At 34.2% G+C, this 12,600-nt stretch overlaps 2 protein-coding genes across 5 annotated transcripts in view; one reads left to right on the top strand and one right to left on the bottom strand.

Moving 5' to 3' along the window:
* Nucleotides 1-12,600, bottom strand: part of LOC111054880 (RYamide receptor) — a 247,579-nt gene that overhangs the window by 131,287 nt on the left and 103,692 nt on the right. For all 4 annotated transcript variants that reach the window (XM_039438312.1, XM_039438313.1, XM_039438314.1 and 1 more), the window contains one exon: nt 321-373. In XM_039438312.1, coding sequence (XP_039294246.1) covers nt 321-322 — 2 coding nt within the window. In that variant the 5' untranslated portion in view covers nt 323-373. The remainder of the gene's footprint in view (nt 1-320; nt 374-12,600) is intronic.
* LOC120353481 (glycine-rich cell wall structural protein 1-like) overlaps nt 7,930-12,600 on the top strand; it is a 50,303-nt gene continuing 45,632 nt past the window's right edge. The window contains exon 1 of the mRNA XM_039437287.1: nt 7,930-8,241. Coding sequence (XP_039293221.1) covers nt 7,930-8,241 — 312 coding nt within the window. The remainder of the gene's footprint in view (nt 8,242-12,600) is intronic.

Genomic DNA, 12,600 nt, shown 5'->3' with positions numbered 1-12,600 from the left:
CCTGAGAAGGAAATGAAAGCTTAAAAAAAATTACTTTGAGGCCCGGTTGCACAAAAGCAGGTTAAATTTAAACCGTGATTAATTTCACGAGAAAAAATCGGAGAAGGTTTTTTCGAAAATACGACTTCTCTGATTGGTTCTCGTGGAATTAATAAAAATGAAACTTTATTATTATTGCTCCATTTTTTCATTCATTCATTCACTCAATATTTAACAGTATTATTTGTTATGAAACTGAAATTATCATACTAATAAAATACAAAAGTATAGCTAATGATGGAAATAGATAAATCACTCACAAATAGATAAAGTGTACTTACATCTTCGATTAGTATAATCATGTAACACGGTTGTCAATGATTCACGAGTATATCTGAAATCAGAAAGAAAACAATATTGAAAATACTGAAGAACAATACTGATTCCAATAAATATAATATAGTTCAATAGAATTCCAAAACTATATTTGAAATTGTATGAGGATACATTTAGAGCTAACATTATCTATTACTACAATAAAGGAAGGAACTGGCTTATACTAAGTACGGGATAGAAAAATTATGTTTGACGCATCATCACGTATGAACTACTGGACTGATTATCTTGAAATTTTGCATATCGATTCTTAATCAACCGAAGATGTTCATAGGCCTATTTTAAATTCTTCAAGATTTCATTACGTCAAGTTATCAGTTTGTCAAGTTTTAAAATAGACCCTTGCGGAGCACGGGCTCCCTGCTAGTCAATAATATTATTATCAACAATATATCATATTTGAATAAATAATATATCATATATGAGGCATCTTTTTCAACACAATGAAATATGAAAGAGTGCTGCAGTATGAGTATATGCTTCCTTCAACAATCCTGTTTTCAATCACAATATGACCTGCTACAGGCGTGCAATTTCCATTTCGAAACAGTCTAAAATAAACTATCAAAAACCAGGATTCAACTATTTTAATTCAACAACAGGAATGTTGAAAAACGGACAAATATCCGTTGAAACGCTGCTACAACAGAGAGTAAATCATAGCCTACTGTAATTCACAATCAATTCAGGAATTTTCTCTTTGTATTGTGAAAAATTGCAGTTCACTAGCTTGGTTTATTGGTAGTAAAACGATGCATTTTCCATCAATATTTCAGGTCGAGATTTTTTGGTCGACGCTGAATGTCGATGAATTTGTAGAGAAATTTGGAAACATAGGAGTTACAAGAGAGCAATGAGCAAAAAATGACAACATGGAAGTTACTTAGAAAGAGATCCGCAAAAATGTCGTACTTTTTGTAGGAGTCGACTAACAAGCTAGATGCCAGAATTTATTTGAAATATTCTTTCAAACAAAAAATTCATTCTTACAAACTGATGCCAGAATTTATTTGGAATCTATCAACCAAGTTCCTTTTCAAGCTTTGAATGTAGGATGTATCCACAATATCCTATTATCATTGCTAGGATTCAATTGAAATCTATTAACCAGGTTTCTCTCAAAAGTTTTCATGTATTATGTACAAACAATTTTCCAAGTTAACTAGAATACATTCTAGAAACATTGCAATTTTCTTTTAGCAATGGTTTTTCAATTGCTTGACAGTGGTCAATGCATGAAAGTATGATATGAGTTCACAATGGTTTTAGATGAATATTGTCTCTATTTTTTGATAAGCGAATACTGAGTTCCAATTATTAATGGAAAGGGATATCTTCTTCAAACGAAAATATTTGCTGGAAGAATGCTATGGATCTCAATTATCCGGAAAAAATTCGTCCTCAAACGAAAATATGATATTGGTTTGCAGTGGACGAAAATTAATTTAGCTGCAGTCTGTTCTGATGTTTTTTAAAAAAATACAGCATTGAACTCTGTGATGCATTGAGGTTATTTATGAGGGAAACTGATAGTTTCCAATGTTGATCTCACTGAAGAAGGATGGGCCGGGTTCCGAGCTCGGAATTTAGCCAAGTTCTAGACTCCAAACAGCTGCAGTCAGAAAATTTGCTTTCCGAGACGGGGCGTAGTCGCTGTCCACGTTCAAATTGAATTTCGAAAAACTAGAAAATTGAACACAAAATAGAATGAAGAGGAAATAGTGTAAGGTTTCAGCTATTAGGAATTATTCAGGAGAAATTATTCATTTCGTCAAGGAAAAACGTTTCCGATTACAGAAATAAGAAAATGGAGATTATCATAAAACTGCGACTAGGCTAGGCTCCGTTTCGGAAAGCCAGTTTTTAAATCCAGCTGTTTAATGTCTAGAACTTGGCTAAATCCCAAGCTTGAAAACCGACCCTCCAATGTGCATTTACGTTTGTGTGTAAACTTCCGCAGTCGACAACGACAAGCATTGTTGACATTCTTATTGTCAAAATTTCAAGAGTGTTAAAAAAGCTGATCAAATAACTTTTCATTATTTGTGTTTATTATTCAAGAATCAAAATATTTCTAATAATATTAACATATTGCCATTTAAAAATATGAAAAAAGAGAAACTCAACCTTCTGCATTGAAACTTAATTGAACAAAATCTTTTAGGTTATATTTAGACAAATTGAAATCTACCCAATCTGAGATCCTCACCCTGTCGTGGTCGACGACGCCATTTACGCACAAATGGGAAAACCCAGCTTAAGAGTTTTCTCAGTGAGAACTAAGAGTGACAAACAGTTAATATTACATAAATAAACCTGTATCAGCTACCGTCTATAGAAGGCATTGACAAGACAGAGGATCAGCAATGTTGCTCTTCTATCTTTCTTCACTGCCATTATAACGTGGACCTCACTATAGTCTCTTCATCCATCGTTAAAGAATTCTAACTATCGGAAATTCAGTATTATTGCACATGAGAATTGAACTGGAATTTAATGCTCCACCAATGGTTTCAGTATATTTATTCATTCATTCACCAGTAGTTCTGTGAACAGTAGACCCCAAGCAGTTTTCTCATCCCAAGTATCTAATGTCACCAGTTCTAGTTGAATCAGTTGAATCACAATTCACAGTTGAATCATAATTTACTCTTAAAAACTGTTATTTGTTAAGATCAAAGACCTTAAAAATGCATAGACTCACATGCAGCGCTAGTGTCGTACTTGGAATTGAAATCCGCCATTGAGACGGCAACCCATAAGATTATTACGTACCAATGCCACCAATGCCTTTGTGATCTATATTATTACAAATAAATAATATATAATATCTCGTGCTAAAATACCCCAATAGTGGCTATCATTGGGAAGGCATAGGCATTGTGGGTCTGTCTATGTCTCTTTAAGGTCTTTGGTTAAGATAAAAAACTCACTCATGTTAATAAACTCAGTTCACGTTTGAATTTGTATCCCATATGATGATTTATCCAGTTTCGTGATAATCTTTCCAACTGATGAAAATACTTCTCAACTATTTTAAATTTAATTTTTTTCAACCAAGAATATTATAATTTCATCGGCATTCAGTTCATTTTATCATTTTTTTATTCTCAATCACCTATTAAATTTGTTTTTCAAATGGGAGAATATTGATACTGATGGGCACGCATCTAAGAAAATATTGAAACTCTACCTCAAGATACCTAGAATAGGTATGTATTCTAGGTACATTGCTGAACCTTATAGAAATAGACAACTGTGTAATGCATGCAATGAATTGTCAGCTGATTGATTATGAATAATTCTATAATCTGACTAGCCGTCAGGCTCGCTTCGCTCGCCATATCCGTCTAGCCAGGGGGCTCCGCCCCCTTGACCCCCGAATGGATCGCCCAAGAATGAGTTCAGCAGGCTCGCTTCGCTCGCCTGCATTTTTCATTTGGGAATTTTTATCATATGTTAGGACAATCCAGTCGGGGGTCCAGACTAAACGGATATGGCGAGCGAAGCGAGCCTGACTGCTAGTAATATAATATTCTCAGGATTGAAGTAGCAGTGCCCAATCAATTTTTCCGCGATAAATGCATTTGAATCTTCAACTTGGTGCCAACCTAACAAAGTCAACTCAACTTAATGCCAACCTGACAAAATTATTAATTTAGTTGCCAGTTAACAACTGTTAAGAGGTACTCTATCTAGATTATAGTTCTATAGTAACATATGATATGGAAATATCAATTATAATTAAGAGATTGGGAGAAGAAGAATATACATGCTAAAAGACGAACTTTAAACCCTTAAAAACAACCCTTAGAGTTAAAATATTGCCAAAAGATTTCTTAGTGCGCCTCTAAAGGGCCAACTTAGCATACTGTGATGAATTTTTTAAATAGACCTCATGAGAAGAGAGAAAAATTGTGATTACCTTTTAAAATGAAAGAATTTGCTAAAGGAATGTTTAGCGACCGAGCGATAAAGCTTACTTATCAGTAACTGTATATTAGATAAGAGTACCGTTCTGTACTGCATATTTTCTAGAAAATTATTTAATAGAATTATAATTTTTCTGCAAATAAAGCACGAACCATTTATGAATTACTCATTGAATTTTGAGGTTACACTTTGTTTACTACCGATAAGATGTTTTAAAGCAGCCCAAACACAGCTGACTGATTCAACGAATTTTAAAATGTCATGCCAGATTCATGCAAGCTATAATTTTATTTCTAAAAAGTAGAAACTATCAATAAATGACATAGAATTTCGAATAAAAAATAAATGTATTATTATTGTTGAAATTATTTATTACTTAAAAAATTATATTATAATGTCAAGTATTATTGTAACTAACTAGGTCATAGCATGAACATTATATTATTGATAAAACGGCAGAAATTAACTATAACAGTCTCAAACATAATAAAAATTGTATAAGAATATTATTTATTAACTATTATTTCCACTGAACCACATGGTGATTAAATCTCTTTGGCAAGCCTAAGCCAACCATAGTGCATAGAAATAGCACCAAAAAGTGATCGTTTGAAAACAACACATGTTAATCTACTATCAGACACAAACCTGCCTTATCATATACGCTAGCACATGTACATTGTATGAGAGGAACTATGTCTAGGAGATTAAGCAGTTTTAAGAATTATATAAATTGAATTATTATCGTGATTAAAGGAATTATATTCTATTTCTTGCCAATGACGTCATGTCTACGTCACAATCGTTCCACCAATGGCAAATTTTTATGCAAATTTATTACACCGAGATTCTCAGAAGAAATGTTCTAGCCAAGAAGCTTAGAGAAAAGACAGCACTTCCCTTTTGAAATCCTCACCGTTCAGACCTCGTTAAAGTTACCAAGACCTATCTGTAAGATTTTCGTTCGATTTTATATGTTCTATTTGTGAGCCAATATTTTAGGCTATTCCATTTGTAATTCATAAATCTATGTTCATCAATCTAAAATTGAAAGTCTAAAGTTAAATTATCCCTTAATTAATTTGGTGAAGGAGATATTTAAATTAAAATTCCCCACGTGCTGAGACCGAATCCTGGATTGCTGCCGATCAAACGATTTTGATCCAAAGAAGAAACCACGACCGCCAAGGAGTTTCACGTGAGTTATAAGTTTAAAGGGGCCCCAACCTACGCTTCGAAAATATTTCAGTGCAGAAAGATATAAATTTTCTTCGTTAAATTATTGGCCACGCCGACAAGCGCTTTTAGTTATTAGAGCCTAGAATTTATTCATATAGAATTTCTTAGAACTTGTGGTTGATTAACTATCCTCCGCTGCCAGAACCACGACCCGAACAATTTTAAAAAACATTTTTTATTCATTTTTCAACTATATTTTTTTTGATACTGTTAAATTTTATCAATTGTGAAATTCTGTCGAATCATGCATGGTGTCATGCAAGTACAAGAAAATTGCTAATCATTTTTTGTTAATGTAAACCACTTTCATCTGTGATCATATTCTGAATCTGCACTGTGCGATCATATATTTTATTACAATATATTTCAATTTTGTTAATTCGTTTTCTGAGTTCGATTATTTCTTAAGCCTGTCAATTATTGTGTCTGATACGTTCTATATCATCAAGAACCGATCGAATACGATCATTGAAATAATTGAATTAAGCTGGATATTGGAACAGGTCTAAGTGGATGTAGTGAGTGGGGTCAGATCGAGATATTTATTCTCTGTCCTTACCTGCTCATATATCAGCTTCTATCTGTTACCAACCTCGACTTAGGAGCGAATACATCAACAGTACCGCAGATGCAGCCAGAGATCATATAATTTCCTACAATAGAGCTTAAAACCCGGCAAGACTCTGTCCCCGAAATATATTCTGAACAATATTTGGTCCAGGTACTGTATTTTAATCCTTCAGAACTTTTTAGAGACGCCATCCCGTAAATTATCTACATCGGGATTTTTGCTCGACCTGTATGATTTTATATGCTCATTCTTCACAGGTAATAATTTTAAGGTATCCATATTCAGTGTTTAGCGTCCGCTACACTACTTATAAAAATTTCATCACCATACAATCTGTCACAAGAAGAATCAAGGGTGAGCGAGCGTTTAGGCCTCCTGCGATTCCGACAATTGTATTGAATCTTGTAGTGAGTCAATCAGTCTGGTGTACACTAAGCGTCCACGCATGCAGTTACAAAATTTATAACCTCAACACCGTTGAATTAGTACAAGATTCACTATACCTATGTGAAGCCATCAAAAAACGCTTTACATGATTTGGCGCCCAACAGTGATAGGCATTGAAGAGGTGGATAATCGACTACAAGGATTATTTAGTTGCTCAGTATACTATAGCGCTGACAACGGGAAAATTTTTCGAAAATTCATGGTTGTGAATTTCTTCAAATTTAATATCAACTGTTCACTGTTATATTAAACAGCAAGACGTGCCATATACAATTTTTGAACAGAAAAGAAATTTATCGATTGATGAATTTTTTAGAGAAAAAATCGAACTCAGAATTTCATTATTGTGTTATTCGAAAATTGGTCATATCATAAGTCATAGGTATAAGAAATGCCATAAGAAAGGTCATATTATTTCAAGAACATTAGTTCTATATCAAAGCAATTTATAGAATTTACGGAAAAGAGGATCAAATTTATTTACTGCATGTTTAAAAAATTTTTAAGGCATAAAAAGGGAAGCCAAACTAAATCAAGGATATATTGCAGAATAATTCAAGCAGAACACTGCTGCTTTTATATAAAATTTTGCGAAGAATACTAGCCCTATATAGAATTGCGGCAAGAACTTATAAGAGTAAAATATTTATAATAATAATACTAATAAATTATAAGAGGCGTACCTGCGTTACCGTATAATTATCCATTGTGTATCCTTTATGTTATTATCATTTTATGTTAATGATATTGCTAATTTGATTCACTTCATCACTGAACATATTATTGAATCACACTTTTGTATTTCTTCATTGAACGAATTCTTCACACTATTTCAATTTTTGATCATTCACATGAAATCATTTCACATAACCTCACATGTTCGCGGTCGTTTCATTGCACTTGCATCATTATACCATCCAGTAAATCATGAAAGAACCACACAGCATCCTGGAACCCACATCAGCGACTTCAGAGACGGAAGGTGTCGCGTGGGAGAAACCATTGCCGCCGACCAAACACCTTGTACCCGTTTCCCAGCAAGATATAAACATCATCCTGAAAGCATTAAACGATGCACATGAAGAAATCAAGCGATCAAATGAAGAACTAATTAGAGAAAACAGACGAGCAAATGAAGAACTAATTAAACAATTCCGAGAGACAAGGAAGGCAGCTCAACAATTAAATAGGGCAGCCAGCAGTTAAATAAGGAAGTCCGACAGACAAATGAAGCAACTAAACAAGCAAGTGAGGGAATAAAGAAAGCAAATGAACAAGATTCTGAGAAACTGGATCAAAAGTTGAAGGGAGCAACAGAGAAAAGCAGGACGGTAACACAGCAAATTGAGGAGACGGATCATGCAATGGAAGTCAATATTGGACCAGTGATCGAGCCCATGCATGCGAAAGCAGACACACTCGAAGGAGAGGTCATAAAACAGGCAAACGAATGTGACACATGTATGGAAAACCAACCCACCGAGAATATTAAGACTGAAGTCGCACCACACCCCGCAGAACGCCGAGAGGAACCGGACGACACCACCTGCCAAGCCGAGGACGTCATCCATGGCATAGAGGGACAGCCCGTACCACCGCGCGCAGAACGCCAAGAGGAGCCGGACGACATCGCCCGCCAAGCTGAGGACGTCATTCATGGCATAGAGGGACAGCTCGTACCCCCGCGCGCCGGACACCAGGAGTCCAAGGACGTTGCCCGCCGAGTAGAAGAGCAGCCCGGACAGCCGACCGCCCGTATCTCCGAGCCACCGAGGACAGCACCTGAAACATGTGAAACCAATACTCATGAAGATCGCCCACTAAACAATAGAAGTAAAACGGAAACCCACAGCAAATCAAAATCAAAACAAAAACCGAAAACCTATGAATCAAAACCACAAACAAGAGGGATTACAATATGTCCAAGAAGAAAACCATCTAATAGAATTCATCTACACCGCCGTCATATAAGGCTAGAATCTTACATCAAGCTTTCTACCAGCATGCAAGAAAAAAGGAAAATAATCTCAAGAAGGACCTACAATCACCGCAGTCATGTCCGGTAAAAATCAAGCAGACTGTACACCAGCATGCAGAAAAGGAAAATATTATTTAGAAGAACCCACAGACACCACCGGCATGTCAGGTTTAAGAATAACAAACTACATGTCACCGGTCAACAAAGAAGGACAACATTGGCTGAAGAGATCCACCTACTTCGTCGGCACATTCGTTTTAAGCCAAGTTTGATAAAACGGATAGTTGCAAATTGGAATGGAAACTTGAAAGAAAAACAGAAATCATATTTAGATGGGGGCTTAAGGAAGAAATAATTTTTCAATTAACTGGAAACTATGTTGTGAATTACATCAATTATCAAATTTTTTCACAATCACAGCCTACCCATCGAATCATATCTTTGCAGACTAGCATTTTTCTACTGCAGCCTAATCAATATAACCTAAACTCGCCGCATCTCAGCTAATAAGGAAATATCAACAATCCACATTAAATGAAGAAATTATTATCAACTCTAGGTCAAGAAATTAAAACTACAAAACAACTTTAAAAATTTACCAACCTAATCAAGCCATCCGCCTCATGTCATAGTCATCACAGAAACCATCGCCTGGTACCATCCGCACAACTGAAAAACAAAAACAAAAATTGTATTATCAACAGAAAATACTTGTAAATTAGAAATCAGATGAAATTAGTAGTGAATAGGAGGAAAGGGAATAAACAAAGTTTATTTGAAAAAATGTGTAAATCTAACCTCGAAATACAGAATCGATAGAAAAATCTATTCAGAGCCAAAGCCTGTTTGATAATTTTCTTCGTCATCTCAGCCAATGTGTGCGAAATCACAGAATAAATCATTATGAATCAAAGCAATATTGTTGTTAACTGTTATAATCTATTATTTAATGTGAAATTATAAATAAAAAACGCAACCAAAAATATATGTTTATGTTAAATTGCACAAAATGCGCATGTTCTATGTATGTAAATGTATCTCTAAAAAAGCTCAAAAGAAAATGAAATTCTTACCTTCAAATATGAAATTTATTATTGTTGCATTAAAAGATCAGGAATTGTAATTCAAATCAATGAATATAACCTTAAAAACATAGTATTTGTAACCAGCATTGATAAAAGTCAAAAAATCACTTCAAGTGTAACCCTGTTTGTACACAATGTACTAAGCGTAAAAAAGGAATTGCTCGAATGAAGCGGTAGACAATTGTCAAGTCACCGAAATTAATCACATTCTCACCCAACATATGTAAAAGCCAAAACCAAGAGTCGAAACTTGTAATAATCATGAAAAATAATGAAAATCTATATTTGTTGCGAATATTGCTTGAATCCTAAGAGGATAATATGTGAAATTTTGTTATATTTGTTATAGTTGTGGGTCAGCTCATAAGCCACCTGTAAATGGAAGTTGTGGAGTTGTTTTAATGAAGGATCCAAAGAGACCTCATCAATTATTGTATTTCGATTGTATCCAATGGAAGGAACAATCAATTATTTATTTTCTCGTAGCCAAAAGTGCACGATATATTGTTTTTAGTGTTAAGTGTGGAGTTTTTGTAAAAGTAATGAGATGAAATGGTGTATTCATCACAATATCGGATTTTTCAAATAGTCATTGTTTCGACTCGTCTCCCAATTACCTATTTAAAATATCCTGGGGGCTTTTGTGTGATGAATTTTTTTAATAGACCTCATGAGAAGGGAGAAAATTGTGATTACCTTTTAAAATGAAAGAATTTGCTAAAGGAATGTTTAGCGACCAAGCGATAAAGCTTACTTATCAGTAACTATATATTAGATAAGAGTACCGTTCTGTACTGCATATTTTCTAGAAAATTATTTAATAGAATTATAATTTTTCTGCAAATAAAGCACGAACCATTTATGAATTACTCATTGAATTTTGAGGTTACACTTTGTTTACTACCGATCAGATGTTTTAAAGCAGCCCAAACACAGCTGACTGATTCAACGAATTTTAAAATGTCATGCCAGATTCATGCAAGGTATAATTTTATTTCTAAAAAAGTAAAAACTATCAATAAAGGATCAAGAATTTCGAATAAAAAATAAAATGTATGTATTATTGTTGAAATTATTTATTACTTAAAAAATTATATTATAATGTCAAGTATTATTGTAACTAACTAGGTCATAGCATGAACATTATATTATTGATAAGAACGGCAGAAATTAACTATAACAGTCTCAAACATAATAAAAATTGTATAAGAATATTAATTTATTAACTATTACTTCAACTGAACCACATGGTGATTAAATCTCTTTGGCAAGCCTAAGCCAACCATAGTGCATAGAAATAGCACCAAAAAGGTGATCGTTTGAAAACAACACATGTTAATCTACTATCAGACAACAAACCTGCCTTATCATATACGCTAGCACATGTACATTGTATGAGAGTAACTATGTCTAGGAGATTGAGCAGTTTTAAGAATTATATAAATTGAATTATTATCGTGATTAAAGGAATTATATTCTATTGCTTGCCACTGACGTCATGTCTACGTCACAATCGTTCCACCAATGGCAAATTTTTATGCAAATTTATCACACCGAGATTCTCAGAAGAAAGGTTCTAGCCAAGAAGCTTAGAGAAAAGACAGCACTTCCCTTTTGAAATCCTCACCGTTCAGACCTCGTTAAAGCTACCAAGACCTATCTGTAAGATTTTCGTTCGATTTTATATGTTCTATTTGTGAGCCAATATATAAGGCTATTCCATTTGTTATTCGTAAATCTATGTTCATCAATCGATAAATTAAAAGTCTAAAGTTAAATTATCCCTTAATTAATTTGGTGAAGGAGATATTTAAATTAAAATTCCCCACGTGCTGAGACCGAAGCCTGGATTGCTGCCGATCAAACGATTTTGATCCAAAGAAGAAACCACGACCGCCAAGGAGTTTCACGTGAGTTATAAGTTTAAAGGGGCCCCAACCTACGCTTCGAAAATATTTCAGTGCAGAAAGATATAAAATTTTCTTCGTTAAATTATTGGCCACGCCGACAAGCACTTTTAGTTATTAAGAGCCTAGAATTCATTCATATAGAATTTCTAAGAACTTGTGGTTGATTAACTATCCTCTGCTGCCAGAACCACGACCCGAACAATTTTAAAAAACATTTTTTATTCACTTTTCACTATTTTTTTTTTCAAAACTGTTAAATTTTATCAATTGTAAAATTCTGTCGAATCATGCATGGTGTCATGCAAGTACAAGAAAATTGCTAATCATTTTTTGTTAATGTTAAAACACTTTCAATCTGTAAATCATATTCTGAATCTTCACTGTGAGATCATATATTTTATTACAATATATTTCAATTTTGTTAATTCGTTTTCTGAGTTTGATTATTTCTTAAGCCTGTCAATTATTGTGTCTGATACGTTCTATATCATCAAGAACCGATCGAATACGATCATTGAAATAATTGAATTAAGCTGGATATTGGAACAGGTCTAAGTGGATGTAGTGAGTGGGGTCAGATCGAGATATTTATTCTTTGTCCTTACCTGCTCATATATCAGCTTTTATCTGTTAGCAACCTCGATTTAGGAGCGAATACATCAACAGTACCGCAGATGCAGCCAGAGATCATATAATTTCCTACAATAGAGCTTAAAACCCGGCAAGACTCTGTTCTCGAAATATATTCTGAACGATATTTGGTCCAGGTACCGTATTTTAATCCTTCAGAACTTATTAGAGACGCCGTCCCGTAAATTATGTACATCGTGATTTTTGCTCGACCTGTATGATTTTATATGCTCATTCTTCACAGGTAATAATTTTAAGGTATCCGTATTCAGTGTTTAGCGTCCGCTACACTACTTATAAAAATTTCATCACCATACAATCTGTCACAAGAAGAATCAAGGGTGAGCGAGCGTTTAGGCCTCCTGCGATTCCGACAATTGTATTGAATCTTGTAGTGAGTCAATCAGTCTGGTGTACACTAAGCGTCCACGC

Source organism: Nilaparvata lugens, chromosome 11, assembly GCF_014356525.2.
Source record: "Nilaparvata lugens isolate BPH chromosome 11, ASM1435652v1, whole genome shotgun sequence".
Taxonomy (NCBI): domain Eukaryota; kingdom Metazoa; phylum Arthropoda; class Insecta; order Hemiptera; family Delphacidae; genus Nilaparvata; species Nilaparvata lugens.
Note: the sequence above shows the minus strand (reverse complement) of the source record. Positions and strands in the feature narration are given on the sequence as shown.